The sequence below is a fragment of the Mesoplodon densirostris genome, chromosome 18, assembly GCF_025265405.1.
Source record: "Mesoplodon densirostris isolate mMesDen1 chromosome 18, mMesDen1 primary haplotype, whole genome shotgun sequence".
NCBI lineage: Eukaryota > Metazoa > Chordata > Mammalia > Artiodactyla > Ziphiidae > Mesoplodon > Mesoplodon densirostris.
In genome coordinates this window covers 57,972,273-57,990,078 of record NC_082678.1, presented here as the reverse complement: position 1 = coordinate 57,990,078, position 17,806 = coordinate 57,972,273, and the positions used below count along the sequence as shown (strand labels likewise).

The window sequence follows — 17,806 nt, the reverse complement described above, 5'->3', positions numbered from 1 at the left end:
AGTCATTCAATATCCGTTTTTTTCCCTTAGACAAGGGCAGAGATGACCTTAATTTCTGTGCACAGTATGCCCAAAGCCTAGCACAGAACCTGGTATGTGGTGTGTTTATTAGAGAAGGAGGAAGAGGAAGAAAAAAGGAGCTCAAAAGAATGCTCTCTGAAGATTTATAAAGACTATAAATTTTTCCAAATTTTTCTAATACAGCTGGTTCTCTGGCCAACCTAGCTGCCCAATGTGCACACTAAATCTCGCTCCATAAAGTGTATAGTGAAATTCAAGTTAAGAAAAATATTTAACACAAAAAGCAAGGCCCTCAAAGAACCTATACTACCATTTAGTTATATGACAAAACAGTCACACCTAAGAATGTAAGTAATTACTTCTGAAGTAAAATTTCTTGCAAATGGCTGAAAATATGAATATCTCACAGCTTTCTAAACTTTTAAAAAAATTTTAAATACTTTTTTATTATTTTTATTTTTAAAAATATTTATTTATTTATTATTTATTTCTTTTGTCTGCACCAGGTCTTAGTTGCGGCACACGGCATCTTTGTTATGGCCGTGGTACCTTTGTTGCAGCATGCAGACTCTTAGTTGCGTCATGCAAACTCTTAGTTACAGCGTGCATGCGGGATCTAGTTCCCCAATCAGGGATCGAACCCGGGCCCCCTGCATTGGGAGCGTGGAGTCTTACCCACTGGACCACCAGGGAAGTCCCAATACTTTTTTAAATGACAGTTTTCACCCAGGACTTATTTCAACCTCAAAGATCATGGATCACTAGATAAATATACATGAATAATAACTGTTCTTATAAAAATAATAGGGCCAGGGACTTCCCTGGTGGTGCAGTGGTTAAGAATCTGCCTACCGGGCTTCCCTGGTGGCGCAGCGGTTGAGAGTCCGCCTGCCGATGCAGGGGACACGGGTTTGTGCCCTGGTCCGGGAAGATCCCACATGCCACAGAGCAACTAAGCCTGTGCAGCACAACTACTAAGCCTGTGCTCTAGAGCCCACGAGCCACAACTACTGAGCCCATGTGCCACAACTACTGAAGCCTGTGCACCTAGAACCCATGCTCCACAACAAGAGAAGCCACTGCAATGAGAAGCCTGTGCACTGCAACAAGGAGTAGCCCCCACTCGCCGTAACTAGAGAAAGCCCACGAGCAGCAACGAAGACCCAACGCAGCCAAAAACAAATAAATAAATTAATTTAAAAAAATACTTCTAAAAAAATAAATAAATAATAGGGCCAGGGACTTCCCTGGTGGTCCAATAGTTAAGAATCTGCCTTCCAATGCAGGGGATGCGGGTTTGACCCCTGGTCGCGGAACTAAGATCCCACATGCTGGGGAGCAAATAAGCCCATGTGACACAACTAGAGAGCCCGCGCACCACAACTAGACAGCCTGCGTGCCACAACTAGAAAGCCTGCACACAGCAACTACAGAGCCAACGTGCTCTGGAGCCTGTGCGCCACAACGAAAGATCCCGCATGCTGCAACTAAGACTCAATGCAGCCAAAAACAAATAAAAATAAATATTAAAAAAATTATAATAGAGCCAAAGCACAAAACATCATCTAAGGAGAAAAAAAAGGTCCCAAACTGTTTTGAGTTGCAGAATTTCTCCCCAGGATTCTATTTACCAATATATTTTTTCAGTCTATCTTAAAACTTCCTCCAGAAAAAATACATATGTTGAATTGATTAGGTATTACAAAAGGATGTGTGTTCAAGCAGAAGCATTTTAGCTTCTTTAACTTCTTAGGGATATAGCCAGAAGAACTGCAAAGATGTACTCAAACAAGTACTTGTACACACATGTTTGTAACAGCACTATCCACAAAATCAAAAGGGGGAAACAAGTCAAATATCCATCAATGGATGAACGGATAAAAAACTGTGGTACATACATATAATGGAATATTATTCAACCATAAAAAGTAATGAAGTACTGACACATACTACAATGTGGCTATACTTTTAAAACATTATGCTATGTGAAAGAAGCCAGAAACAAAAGGTCACATATTTTATGACTGCAGTTATATGAACTATCCATAACAGGTATAGCTTGAGATGGAAAGCAGACTGGTGGTTGCTAGGGGCTTGGGGACAGAGGGGTGGGGAGGAACTGCTTAAAGAATACGCAGTTTGGGGGATTTCCCTGGCGGTCCAGCAGTTAAGGCTCCGCCCTTCCAATGCAGGAGACACGGACTAGATCCCTGATTGGGGAACTAAGAGCCCACAGGCCATGCTGTGCAGCCCCCAAAAAAGAAAAAGAATATGCAGTTTTCGTCTGGGGTGAAGACAATATATTTGGAACTAGACAGAAGCGGTAGTTGCAAATTATTGTGATGTAATAAATCCCACTGAATTGTTAACATCTAAATGGTTAATTTTATGTTGTATGAATGTCAAATCAATTAAATAAGGGTTGTGGTTGTTTTCTGTAGGAACCATAATCTCGCTCTATAAAATTCCCTATACTTAAAAATCTAAATTGGTCATCTGTCAAGGAGAAACTGCAATGCTCCAAAAAACAAAGTGTCATCTAATGTCAACGAATATCTTCTCTCATTCTGGTGGGTACAACCATTCTGATATTATCTCCCAAGGCCAAGATTCGCATACATTGTAATCCAGCACTTCAATTCAAAAATAAAACAAAGTGAGAGAGTGGCATGGACATATATACACTACCAAATATAAAACCAATAGCTAGTGGGAAGCAGCCGCGTAGCACAAGGAGATCAGCTTGGTGCTTTGTGACCACCTAGAGAGGTGGGATAGGGAGGATGGGAGGGAGACTCAAGAGGGAGGAGATATGGGGATATATGTATACATATAGCTGATTCACTTTGTTATACAGCAGAAACTAACACACCACTGTAAAGCAATTATACTCCAATAAAGATGTTAAAAAACAAAAACAAAAAAAAGACAAAAATAAGCACACATTTGCACTAAGAAACAAGGACAAAAATTTTCATCTCTTCATTATACATAATAGCTCCACATCAGAAACCACCCAAATATACATCAACAGTAGGAGAAAGGATAAATAAGTAAAAATATATTTGTACAATGGAATATGTAAGAGCAGTGGAAATAAATGAATTAAACCTACATAAAATACATGAATTAATCTCACAAACATGTTAAAGAAGTTGAATATATACACACTCTGTTTTTTAAAAAAAGTGAATAGTTCACTTTTTTAAAAAGTAAGGGGGCCTCCCTGGTGGCGCAGTGGTTGGGGGTCCGCCTGCCGATGCAGGGGATGCGGGTTCGTGCCCCGGTCTGGGAGGATCCCATATGCCGCGGAGCGGCTGGGCCCGTGAGCCATGGCCACTGGGCCTGCGCATCCGGAGCCTGTGCATCCGGAGCCTGTGCTCCGCAACGGGGGAGGCCACAGCAGTGAGAGGCCCGCATACCACAAAAAAAAAAAAAAAAAAAAAAAAAAAAAAAAGTAAGGAAGTGATTACCCTAAAAGTCAGAATCACAGCTTACTTTTATGGAAAAGGGGCTCAAAAATGGAGTTCTAGTAATGTTTCCTTTATTGGTTGGAGTGATGGTTACACAACTATTTGCTCTACATAAAATACTGACTAATACGAGGGTTTTTTAGAAATCCCACAAAGATGTATCAGGTTGGCCAAAAAGTTCGTTCGGGTTTTTCTGTAACATCTTATGAAAACCCAAATGAACTTTTTGGCCAACCCAATATTTTAAAATAAAATGCAAATGCTGCTCTAAAATACATACGACTCAAGATTATTCCTCTCCAACAATAAATATTTCTTAATGAACTACAGCACTGATTCTGGTTAAAGCCAGAGTTTTCTGGAAAAGATCTATAGATATGAGATTCTATCTCTAAATTTATGAAATTTATGAAATAGTCTTGAACATCATATTCCATACATATGACATCAAGTAACTCTTATATAGTGAAAAAGTTAGGGAGTTAGCTGAGCGTGGCAAGTGAGCTGAAGAGATCTGGTTCTTCCCTTGGGGCCAAGGAGAGTGGTGTGGACTCTGCTAGGGTGGGGGAAGGGGGCAGTCACTGGGGAAGAAGGAGAGAACTTATCAAAAAATAGAAGGCAGAATTCCCAGCACAACAGGGAATGGTTGAAGTGTGGGGACTGCTGTTTCCATATTCGCTCACTCACACACTCCTCCATCCATCCATCCATCCATCCGTTCATTCATTCAACAGATCTCCATTTACTCTGTGCCTGGCAGGCACTGTAATAAGTTCTGTTCATACAGAATGGGCATTTAATAGAACTAATAGCCTGGTGACAGAGACATATTTAAAACATAATCACACAAATAAATATTTAATTTAAAGTTCAAAAAAAAAGTTAGGGAGTTAATGTAGCATGGTAATGGTCACCATTACTATATTAACTTCAATTTATTAAATGATTTAATAAATTAAGAATGTCCCCAGGCTTCCCTGGTGGCGCAGTGGTTAAGAATCTGCCTGCCAATGCACGGGACATGTTTTGATCCCTGGTCCGGGAAGATCTCACATGCCGCGGAGCAACTATGCCTGTGCGCCAGAACTACTGAGCCTATGATTTAGAGCCTGTGAGCCACAACTACTGAGCCCACACACTACAACTACTGAAGCTCATGCACCTAGAGCCTGTGCTCTGCAACAAGAGAGGCCACCGCAATGAGAAGCCTGTGCACCACAACGAAGAGTAGCCCCCACTCGCCGCAACTAGAGAAAGCCCAGGCGCAGCAACGAAGACCCAACACAGCCAAAAATAAATAAACAAAATAAATAAATTTTTTAAAAAAGGTCCCCAAATGAGCCCAAGATCTTATCTTCGTATGAATGAATTAGAAAAATGGGTTAATTTTATTCCAGATCTCAAAAATGAAAGATAAAGGGAAGAAGAATTGTTGGGAATAGTGGAGAGAGAGAAAACTGGGTTTACCGTGCAGAGGAGATCCAGAAGGGCTGCTGGATAAGCCTGGAACAGGGCTACAGCGACCTCCTTGCTTAGACGTCAGTTCCTGTTCAATCTCTTCCAGCCCAGCACTCTTCTGGAAACGGCTCATACGATTTACCACTCGTGGTGACATATGTGTTCGAACACAAGGCTGGCCACCATAAGGGTTGATTGGGAAAACGTGGGAAGTCCCCCGGAGTGTACTGACCACAACCCAGCGACAGTCATGGCTGAAGCATATGTCTTGTACCTAGAAATGAAACAAGGAAAAACAAAAAAATGATTGAAACTATTTGGATTGACCTAAGAATATCACAAACATATTACTAAATATGAACAGAAATGCCTGCCTGGGGACTTCCCTGGTGGCACAGTGGTTAAGAATCTGCCAAAAAAGACCCAACGCAGCCAAAAAATAATATTAACAATAATAATTTTAAAATATAATTAATTAGTTAATTTAAAAAAAGAAATGCCTGCCTGGTTACCAAATTTACCTAACATCAGATTATATTTTCAAAATGTTTCTTCTAAAGATTAGATTCATGGTGAATACTGATCAAAACTCCACATAAGGGATTTGATAAGATTTACAATAGGGAATTCTGTCCCTTGCTGTATACAGTGCCAAGTCAGAAAATAGGACCTAGGTGGTTTCACCCTATAGAGCTATATTTAAAAAAAAAAAAAGATATATGGATAATGTTCATTTCTTTAAAGGAATTTACCTTCCAAAAAAGCATAGAAGAGCAAAAGTTAAAACATACATTATACAATGCAGGTAAAGTTATTAATCCAATCATTCACTCAACGAATACTCACTGGGTACCCTGCTAATAAACACTAGGAACAAAGAGGTGGATAAGAAATCATCCTTGGGCTTACAGCCTACCAGGAAGAAAAGACATAAGAAATTTGCAAAAATATAACATATAAAAATGAAATAACTATCTTACATTTGAGGCACAGTGGTAACAAAAAGGAAGGAAAATATGAAATCTGCTTCTGAGAGGTGAAAAGGAGATGTTCAAGAAGGTAGAGGGTTAAGAGTGGCACCAAAAACACATGATCTGAATAGCTCTGGGTTCTGGAATTGAGTTTTGAAGTAGGATATACTTACAAAGAAAGGAGCAATGGACATTCTAATTTAGATATATGCAGATATTCTACTTTTGATATAGATGCATAGACATAAGATGGAAATGATGAGCAAGTAGTTCAGTATGTCAGAAACAACACGAGAGTGAGCAAAAGCCAGCGCAAGAGGTGTCTGGATTTTATTTAAGAAATAAGGAGTCAAGATTTCAATTCTGGAAGGACGATTGTGGGAGTGAATGCAAGGGAATGAATTGGCAGTGGAGATGAGGGTAACTGAAGGAAAGTTAAGTAGAAGTTTCTTCAACAGACACAGATATAGGACCCTAAAGAGAGGTGGGAAGAGAAAATGTCTCAAAACACCCAAATGACAATCCAAATGTCCTTCAACGGATGAATGGAGAAAAAAGATGTGGCATGTATATATACACAACAGAATATTTCAGCCATTAGAAAAATGGATATCCTCCTAACTGTGACAGCATGGATGGACCTTGAACACATAATGCTAAACGTGGTAGGTCAGACAGAGAAAGAACTTTACAGTATCACTTATATGTGAAATCTAAGAAAAGCAAACCTGTAAAAAACAGAACTAAAATGGTGGTTACCAGGGGATGTGAGGCAGAGATAAGACTGACAGTGTTTAAGGGTACAAACTTGTAACAAGTAGTAAATAAGCCATAGAGGTCTAATGCACAGTATACTGATATAGACAATAATATTGTACAGTTATATAATGTGATAAATATGGGTACAATGGCAATCACATTGCAATGTATAAATGTATCAAAGTAACAAGCTGTACACCTTAAATTTATACAACGTTACATGTCAAACTTACTCAAAAAAAAAACCACTTTGATAACAATGAAAAAAAAAGAAAAAACTTATGTATTTGCAGTGGTTGGCAAACACTACAGGCCATACGTCTCTCTCAGCTATTTCCCTGCCCTTCCAGTGACAAAGTAGCCACAGAAAATATATGTAAATCAATGAATGCAGCTATGTTTGTAGAAAAAATTTTACAGAAAAACTGACTGGCCACAAACTTGATCTAGGTAAAGTTAGTCACTAAATTGTATGACATTTATCAGGTACTGAAATACAGAAGTCCCAGTATTTTCAAATTAGCAAACTGAATTTATTACTTTTATCTTGATATCAGTCTAATGATGACAACTTGAACAAAAATGTCTCTGTTTACTTTTATACTTAAAAAAGACAGCTAAGTAAAATTCCATATTGTTCTAACCAAGCCTTTTAAAAAAAAGGCAAATCACAGATACTTAAGCAAGATTTCTATGTTGACTAAATGATAAACTAAAATAATTTTTCATCACGTAAAACAAATGTCAAACCGTGCTTTAAAAAAATAACCCAGACAAAAAAGTATAGTAAAATAAAGATAAGGTGTTTGTGAGTAGGATTTAAAACTTGTGAGTAAAACTCCTCAAGCAGTCAAAGAAGCCGATTTTCAGTGTATTACATCTTCAAATAAGCTTAAATTCAGCTTAAAATCTTGACTAATACTTCAGAAATATTCTACAAGCAAAAGCTATAAGTATTCATCAAAGTACAAGAGCCTGGAATCCTTGAAATAAAAAAGAAATTTTAGTCTTACATCAAAACAGGATATTTCATTGCTAGACAACTGACAGACCAAAATTATCAATACATGGATAAACCCCAAACTGAGCCCCATGCCTGTCCATTTCAATTACTGTGACACATCCAAATGACACATTAATGTTATAATTAAAGAATCTCCTGATTCTTTACACTGAGAAATTTAACTCCCAGCAATTCTAGAATTACGAATAAAAAGTCATTCCTCCAGTGCTTTACCTCTCTATTTCACTTACACTAACTTTCAGCTAAAAGACTTATAGAAAAGCAGGAGAAAAGGAAGGGGTAGGACAAAGAAAAGTGTAAACAGCAGAAGCGAGAGAAAAGAAACACAGTCCCAGACAAATTTAATATTATAGTATCAAATGCATTAACACAAGCCAGAATCAAACATATAAAGAAAACCATCTTTAGGCTTACTGAGTAACTTATGTTCCATCCACAGCGGAACTAAACCATGTTATCTAAAACCTTTTTCCAAAACACTTATAATCAAGATGACTTCCTGGTCTGTCAATGAAAAGAAGTTTCATTCTTTCATTTTAAGAATACTTCTGATATGAGGTGGTACTAACAAACAGTATCAAGGCAAGAAGACAGAATTCCGCCTAAAAGCTTACTTAGAAAACTGCTATTAGAGAAGTGATTCTGCTCTGTGACCTTCAAGACACATCAGGATACATAAACGAGCAGAGAAGAGTTGCCAAAGACATCAGCTGTCAAGAAACTAGAGAAAGTTTAATCCTTTAAATAACATTACAGAGGATAACAAGTCGCCTATCCACAAAATGCAAAATGATACAACTGTTCATGTTATCAAACAAGTTGGGTGGTTTTTCATACATTATTAAAAGTAAGAAAGACTGGGAACCCTCATTAGGACACTCATTATTATCAATTTGGAGCTTTTAAATAAGCAAATGTCAGAATTCTTAACTAATGAGATATAAATAAGAAATACAGAGTGCTTAATTAAATGTTTTACAAATTTCTATTTGGTTATATAATTTATTGCTCTTTAAATGTATTATTTGGCATATTTATAACATCTCACACTTGCTTCTTATTGTAATGATGTAAAATTTGGCTATGAGAAACCAATTAGGCCTGTAGAAAGCTGAAGTATTTGTTCCTTAAAACATACTGCAGCTATATGCCAGTAATTTTAGTTTATACAAGTATTTTTTTCAGCAATCTAAATCAATTTCATTGATTTACTCATCCAAACAATATTTTGGGTAACCAAAATCTAATATAGCAGATATATATGGAATAATTACGTCCAACATTTTATCAAAACAAACAACCAAAAAAAAGAAAAAAAGAAAAAAAACAAACCTCGAGTGTATATTTCATTCACAGAACAGGCTGAATTCAAATTACATATAAAACAAGAGTATTTGAGCACTAGAATTAAGTGTTACTACATTTAAGCATCTAAGATACAGAAATGAGCATCGCACAAGGCTCCAAATTTATGCCGCAAATTTACCCCCCAATCCCAATTAACTAATAATAGCAATTTTAAAATTCAGCGTTATTTTAACATGCTAAAATCTAAAGCAGAGATTCTCTAACTTTTAGTAGACTAAGAAGCACCTAAATTACTTGTAAGAAATACAGATCCTCTGGTCCCACCTTCAGAATTACGATTCAGGAGGTGTTGGGAGGTCTTGGGGGAGACGTGACCAAGAGATCTGCTGTTTTAGAACTCAGATAATGACTCTGATACTGGCCTGAAGTCTGTAATATGGAGCTAGAAAAAAAATAAACTTACCAGAAATAGCAGTCCCCCAGCCCCACACCAAACCTTAGAAATTACATAAAGGATACTCTTTTTTTTTTTTTTTTTTTTTTTTTTGCGGTACACGGGCCTCTCACTGTTGTGGCCTCTCCCATTGCGGAGCACAGGCTCCGGACACGCAGGCTCAGCGGCCACGGCTCACGGGCTCAGCCGCTCCACGGCACGCAGGATCCTCCCGGACCGGGGCACGAACCCGTGTCCCCTGCATCGGCAGGCGGACTCTCAACCACTGCGCCACCAGGGAAGCCCCAAAAGATACTCTTTTTTAAAAATGAAGTAATGGCAATGATTTCCTAGGGTGTGAGTCGGGCAGAGGACTGACTGAAACGGGCAGGAGGAAACTTTCTGAGATAATGAAAATGTTCTATACCTTGATTTATGGTTGTATAGATGTAACTAGTGGATGGCAAATAGAACACCCAACCTCCAACCTTCACCCCCTCACCTGCCACCACTACAGATACTTCCTATGTGCTTCCCAAAGCCTCTCTTACAGCAGGTGTTGAAAAGTATCCACTTTCTTGACAAAAGGAATTAACATCACTGAAGCTGTCCTTACTCCTTGAATTCACCTTACTGCTTTGAATTCACCTTACTGCTTTGAATTCAGAAGTGATGCCCACTGGAGTGGCAATTATAAAGTGATCACAAGAAAAAGAACAAAAAAAGTCACTGAGACACGGTACCAAAACTGGCAGCAGCCTTCCTGTAAAGTGAGAAAAATAAACCCTGGGTGGTTGTTTTTTTAAACCATTGTTTTTGGTTCTGTAGGCAAATACATGCCTAATGATTCAATTACTAATTCCCTTTCCAACTCTCTTTTAAAAAGAAAGAAAACCTGAAAGTAGAGAGTACTTGGATAAAAAGTCTCAAATCCCAGAGTACTATTCTTTCACAAGCCTGTAAGAATGGCAATCAAAACCATAAAGACAAGTCCCATATCACAAAAACTAACTAGCCAAGGTCCTAGCCTTCAGATGAGGTTATGTTAATGGCAATAAGTTTGCTTGAGAATAAGATGCTTAGAATGGAGATGTGGTAAAGACAGATACTCCACACACACCTTCTATCTCATCTGCCTACTCCCTCCCCATATCAATTCTTCAGATTCATTTATTTATCCAATAATGCATTCATGGGAACCCTATTACATGTTTTGCACTCTTCTAGGTGCTAGAAATTTGAAAATGAGCTATCAAATAAGCAGCATGCTGAACTCTTGGGCATCTATGCCAGAGAAATGAAAACTACGTCCACCTGACATACTCCTAATATCCCCAAACTGTAAATAGTCCGGGTGGATGTTTAAACAAACTGTAAAACTTAGGTTACTTATAAAAGGGTAACATGAGGGAACTGTTCAGTACCTTGACAGCAGTGGTGGATACACAAACCGACACGTGATTAAATTATATACACCTAAACACACACACATACACAAACACACACACACAAGCACATCTGGTAAAATCTGAAAAAATCAGTGCATCGCGCCCATGTCAATATGCTGGTTGTCATATACTCTAGTTTTGCGAAGTGTTACCATTGGGATAAACTGGGTAAAGTGTACGTGGGATCTCTTAGTACAGTTTCTTACAAGTGCCTATGAACCGATGATTATTTCAATAAAAACCTAAACCAACAAAAAAAAGCGAATGTGACACCTTGTAAACAGTGCTAGGGCAGCCGGCTCCTGCTGCAGCCTGAACTTGAGTGGAGACAAGGAGGGGGGGTGGCCCAAAATGCCAAGGAGTGCCGTGTGAGCCGTGGCAGTGAGGGGAGTGGGGGCAGAAAGAAAGCGGCTGTGGTGCCTGGACACTCGCTGGAAGCTGGTGAGCAGCACCACTGCTCATCAGCAAATAACTGGCACCAACACTTGGCCAAGTGAGGAAAAACCGCTAACGCTCCTGGCTGCCCCCATAGTATCTACAGACTAGCCTCCCCTGCCACCAAGACAGGGGATAACGAGATCCCCTGGCAGCAGTCACTGGAAAAACGGGCATGTGCACCTTAAACACATTCGTCCATGTTCTCGTGTAGGGGGGAACAGCCCATGCCCTCATAGGAGGAAAACTACCCTGGGACGAAGTGTAAGCACAGTTCACCGTAGGGAAGAGGAGCTAAGATGACCTTGCGGGTGTACTATTGTCGTCGTTTAGGTTGATAAATGTATAAATAGTATTAATGGCTTAATTGATTGTACTTACATGTTTTTAAGTGTCAGGGGTATCCTCTGCCATGTAGATCGAGGTGACAATGCGACAAGCCCACAACAGCTCACCTACTAGGCTTCCAGTTCCTTCCCATGTTATGTAATAGAAACAACAGAATCCCAGTAGGAAAAAGTCAAGGTAGAGACTTAATGGCTGCTGAAGGACACAGCGGTGTTATCCCAGTACAACATCGCCACCTGCCTGATCCAGCAACCAAGTACGCTCCCTTTTTTAGATGGCAGCTACTAACCTGCTACCAGGTTCTTGTAACTGAACAACTGACCCATGGAGGCTTTGTGATTTTCCAGACCCACACTGGGATGAGTCAACTCAAATCTGATGATGAGCACGGTGGGAAGGGCCTGATAGGGCTTGCTAGTCAAGTGGGAATGGTATATTCCAGAATATGTTCCAGAATGGCCCTAGGAGCACCTTGTTTTTACCACTACTTGATCACCCACTCTACTGCCTGAAGCAATGCCACTGGTTCTATAAGCCCCTGAATCACAGAGTTTCCTTTAAATGCCTGATTGATGGTTTGGCTAAAATGAAAAGTGATGGTGTCCGCCAGCCCAGGGCAGCTGCACAGCACCAACAAAAACTGTGGATGGACAAATCTAAGGACCAGTCAACACAGCAGGATAATGCAAAGCTGTCACCTCTACTTTGAGGGGTCACTATAACTGTGGACCAATCATGCCCATTCATTTATGTATTATCTATGGATGTTTTTGCACTACAGTGACAGAGGTAATACATGTAGAATGCAGAGTTATTTTACAATCTGGCCTTTTAAAGAAAACTCCTGCTTTAGACAAATACTCCAAAGGACTAGAACTGTTATATTTATACCGAAACTTGTCATCTGCTGATGGCCTTGCCAATGGTCTGTTTGCCATGAAGTAGACTACGTACTGGCAGATTGCACATGTCCCTCTTTTAGGGCCATGAGCTGTGCAAGCAAATCATGGCAGGTACCTGAAGAATCTGGGTCACTAATTCCCAAGGTAAGAATCCACCCACTTATGAGAATGACTGGAATCAAGCCACTGATCAGGCCTGCTTTTTGCCCTGCCTTGTACAGTGATTTCCATCTAAATCCATCAATTATAAATCTTTGCCCCATCTATTATCCATTGTTTCATACCACTCAAAGTATACACGATGTCATAATTTAAAAGCATAAATATACTGCAGGTGCTGGGGTTAGTTGCTGAACTATCTATTAGGACAACATAGTTGATAGGATTGCTCAGATATTTGCCCTTTTTTCCTTATTTGTTCTATCAAATGTTGAGAAAGTGTTATTAAACTCAGTTTTAGGTGCATAGACATTTAAATCCTCCTGATAATTTGACTCGAACATTATGAAATATCTCTGGTAATAGTCTTTGTCTTAACCTCTATTTTACTTGATATTAATATAGTCAAATTTTTAATATCCTTATGTTTATTATTTGCTTGAGGTACCTTTTAACATGCTTTTACTATCATCATATTAAAGATTCAAAGAAAATCTTTAATAGATAACTTGTTCCTTTAGTTTGAAGTCCTTTAGATTGGAATACATTAAAATTTAATGTAACTATTTATATGATTGAATTTTGATGTACCATTTAATGTTGTTTTCTGTTTATCCCCTCTGTTTCTGGTGCCTCTGCTCCTCCTTTTCTGCCTACTTTTGAATGAATTGAACATTTTTTAGAATTCCATTTTATATGAAGTTTTGTCTTTTTAGGTGTAGCACATTGAACCTTGAAATAGTATAGTTCCTTGCTCCCACTGAAGCACCAATGGTCCATTATGCTATAGTTATATGCATTACATGTATACAATATAAACCTGAGAAAATGTTAAAATTTCTTACATATAAAAATTATTTTAACATTAAATTTAAAATTTTAACATTCCTACATATTTTATTTTTATTTTTTTTTATTTTTTGCGGTATGCGGGCCTCTCACTGTTGTGGCCTCCCCCGTTGCGGAGCACAGGCTCCGGACGCGCAGGCTCCGGACGCACAGGCTCAGCGGCCATGGCTCACGGGCCCAGCCGCTCCGCGGCATATGGGATCCTCCCAGACCGGGGCACGAACCCGTATCCCCTGCATCGGCAGGCGGACTCTCAACCACTTGCGCCACCAGGGAGGCCCCCTACATATTTTAAATGAATTAAAAGAAAGAGAGAAAAAATGCTAATAAGAAACTGATCGTTTCTCACATACTTCATTACTTCCAAGATATCCAAGTTTGCTCTGGTATCATTTCCCTGTGCATGATTTCTAGTGTGGATGTGCAAGGTTTATTGCTCACTCCTTCATTCTTAAATGATACTTTTGCTGGATGGAGAATTTTTGATTACCAGTACTTTTTTCTCTCAGTCCTGTAAACATGTTATTCCACTGCCTTCTGACTTCCATAGTTTCTGATGAGAAGTCAACAGTTTGTTCAAATGTTATTTCTCTGTATGTAACGTGTTATTTTCCTCTGCCTACTTTCAAGATTTGCTTTGGTTTTCAGAAAGTTTACTATGACGTTCTTGTTAAACTTGTGTTTTGTCCTATTCAATTTTTTTTCCAATAAATTTGGAAAGTTTTCCATCTTTATTTCTTCATTTTTTTTTCTGCCTCATTCTCTCTGTATCCTCTCCTTCTACATAGATTGAGAGGAATTTTGCTCCAGGATGGATCACATGCAGAGTCTCAACCATACCTTATTTGTATGATTTTGATGAAGAGATCTGAACTTTGGAGATGATGATATTTTAAAGAAATTTTAGAGTTAGAGGAGATGCTGTAATGTGTTGAGATCTTCCGGGATGTTTGTATGGAGTAAATACATTTTACACATGAAATAATCCTGTATTTGAAGGGTCAGAGGGTGGACTGTAGTGAGGTAAATAGTGGCTGTAAAAAAGACACATCCAGATTCTAATCCCTGGAACCTACATACAGTACATTATAGACCCAAAGAGTGACTATTACCTTATATGACAAAATATGTGATTAATTTCTAGATCTGGAGAAGTTATCCTGGATTATCAGTGTTGACATTAAATGGAATCATAGGTACCCTTATAAGATACAAAGAGGAAAAGACACAGAGAAGAGGAGGAGGAAATGAGACCATAGAGGCAGATACTGGAGTGACGTGGCCATAAGGCAAGAAATGCTGAGGGTCACCAGAAGCTGGAAAAGGCAAAGAACAGATTCTTTGTTAGAACTCTAGAGGGAGTGCAGCCTCACCAGCACCTTGATTTTGGACCTTTGCCTTCCAGGACTGTGAAAAAATAAATTTCTGTTATTTTAAGGCAATTTGGTTTTGTTCTGTTATTTTAAGGTAATTTGTTATGACAACCACAGGAAAGAAATGTGGAGTAAATTTGTATATCGTCCAGAACAATGTGAATTTAATGTTGTGGACTGCCTGTAACTGAGGTTGCTGGGTGGAATGGCAAGCTTATGTTAAGATTTTCATAAACTGCCAACCTATTTTCCAGAGTGGCAGTACCATTGTACATTCCAAACAGCACTGTACGAAGATCGAGTTCCTCCACTCATTGACTTTTTGAGAGTTCCTTAAAATGTGTTGTAGATACCAGACAACTTGTATCTAATCCAAAGGGTTCCTCCTATGTTTTCTTCTAAAGGCTTTATAATCATAGATTTTATATTTAAATCTGTGATCCAATTTCAGTTAATTTTTGTATATGGGATGAGATATGGATTAACACTTTTTTTTTTTTGCACATCAATACCCAGACAGACAGTCTATTACCATTGTTGAAAAGACTAACTTGTCTCCACTTTGCACCTTTGTCAAAAATCAATTGTACATATGTATGGAAACATTCCTGAATTAATAAGTCTTATTATCTTTAATGTCTTAGTAGCTTTAATAAGTCTTATTATCAGGTAGTGGTAACCCTCCAACTTTGTTTTTCTTTTTCAATATTATTTTGCCCAGTATAAGTCCTATGTACTTACCTATGAATTTGAGAATTAGCTTGTCAATTTCTATCCAAAAAAAATTTTTTTAAATCCTGCTGGGATTTTGATGGAGATTGCAATGAATATATAGATCAGTTTGGACAGAAATGATATTCTAACAATATTAAGTATTCCAGCTCAAGAATATGGTTTAACTCTTTTATTTATTCAGGTCTTTACTTTCAGCAATGTTTTATAGTTTTAGAATATAGTCTTGCACATGGTATAGTCACTATTTTTAAATTTTAACTAATTTTTTTAAATCACCAATTATTTTTTCCTAGTATGTAGTACCCTGAAGCTTTGTTAAAATCACTTATTAGTTCTAACTTTTTTTGTAGTATCCATTAGATTTTCTACATGTCATCTTTAAATAAACATAATTTTACTTCTTCCTTACTAGTATGATGTCGTTCTTCCTGTGGCTGCAGATTTCTCTACAGATCTCAGGGGTTCTTTCTTTGCAGCTTTCATCTCTCTGGTGCTCTGTCCTGAGAACTCGATGATCTTTGTCTCCCTGGACTCTCATCAACAAAGGGAGTCCACTAGGCTCCATCTGGGTTCCCCCTTCCTGCACCATGGATTCTTTTTTCCTGTACTGATCATCAGCTACTATCAATTAATAATATTAAATAGCTAGATACTTTTCCCCTTGAGTATTAAACATACTAATCATACCATTTTGCAGGACTGCTCTGATAAAGTAAAAGTAACATGTATGCAGAGGTTTCAAAAGCAAGTTTACCATTTATCAAAATTAGCATGTTAAGTACAAAAACTACTTGTGTCTGCTTCAGTAAGACTTTACAGAAGTACATTTAAAAAATATTGTAAGGTCTTACTATATACAACTTCATCGATGAAAACTAAGAATATTTTTCTAACTGCATATGTACTTTATGAGGAAAATTACTGTCAGATGCAGAGGATATCCCAAGTCACAGATCACAAAACAAGTTAATTCAACATAATTAGATCCACATATTTGATTTTTTTTCTTGCCTGATGAAAGTAGCCTCAGAATCCTTGGAAGATTCCAGAAGGACATGATTTTAAAATACTCAAAGACAGATAGATCACTTGCCATACAGATTTCATCATCAGTGTTAAATTTTATATATCATTTCAAAATTACTTTCAGTAGAAGTTTATAAAAATTAATTTTATGGTCATTAATTGAGTTTCCTTAGATCTTGATGTTTAAAATTTCCAGTCTCCTAAATTACAGGGTGTGACATAGAACAACATAATTTTAATAATGTCTATTTGGTTTTCCTACCTGTTAAATAGGAATAGCATTGTCACTAGCAAACATTAGTACATACAAACATTTGTCCATGTGCAGGGCACTGTTCTACGGATGAGAGACACCAAGAAGCTTAAGCAAGATCTCTATTTCCGGTTGGAAATAAAGGTAAATTAAGTGACAAATAATTCTAATGCAAAAGAGGTATCAAAAATAGGTGTAAAATTTTTTTAAAAGGTGTGGGTGCTTAAAATAATTCTAGTACATTATAGCTGAGGTACAGCATATCAGTAAGTAGGGAGGACAGGACAGGGATTAAAAAACCAGAGTTAAGAAATAAAATGTACCCTGTATTGTACAACACAGGGAATACAGGCAGTATTTTTAGTAACTATAAATGGAACATAACCTTCAAAAATTGTGAATCACTGTGTTGTAGCATATAATATTGTACATCAACCATACTTCAACGAAAAAAAAATTTTTTTAAATAAAATGTGCCCAGCAGCATGTTGAAATGGTAAATCTTTACCTAAAATGCTCACCTAATTAAAAATTTCCATGCAAAAGAAATAAAAACAAATGGTTACTAAATAAGAGTAAGCAAGTTCATTGTACCAGAAAGTTAAGGACACTGTCAAAGAATAATGGAGATAGGTCAAAAGTACATAGATGTCAAGCTAATAGGCTCCAACTGGCCAAATCTGGGATATTTTGAGTATTAAAATAATTATTGAATGACTATAACCCATTTAATAAAGAATCTATTCAATCAAATGATATATGTAAATAAAAGAAGTAATACAAAGCTTGATGAGGAATGGGATATTTACATAGTTTTAACTGACTTGTCTT

General features: G+C 37.8%; 1 protein-coding gene across 8 annotated transcripts in view; it reads right to left on the bottom strand.

Moving 5' to 3' along the window:
- The window catches only part of BCAS3 (BCAS3 microtubule associated cell migration factor), a 581,795-nt gene that overhangs the window by 360,083 nt on the left and 203,906 nt on the right, over positions 1-17,806 (bottom strand). For all 8 annotated transcript variants that reach the window (XM_060081385.1, XM_060081386.1, XM_060081388.1 and 5 more), the window contains exon 15: positions 4,962-5,226. In XM_060081385.1, coding sequence (XP_059937368.1) covers positions 4,962-5,226 — 265 coding nt within the window. The remainder of the gene's footprint in view (positions 1-4,961; positions 5,227-17,806) is intronic.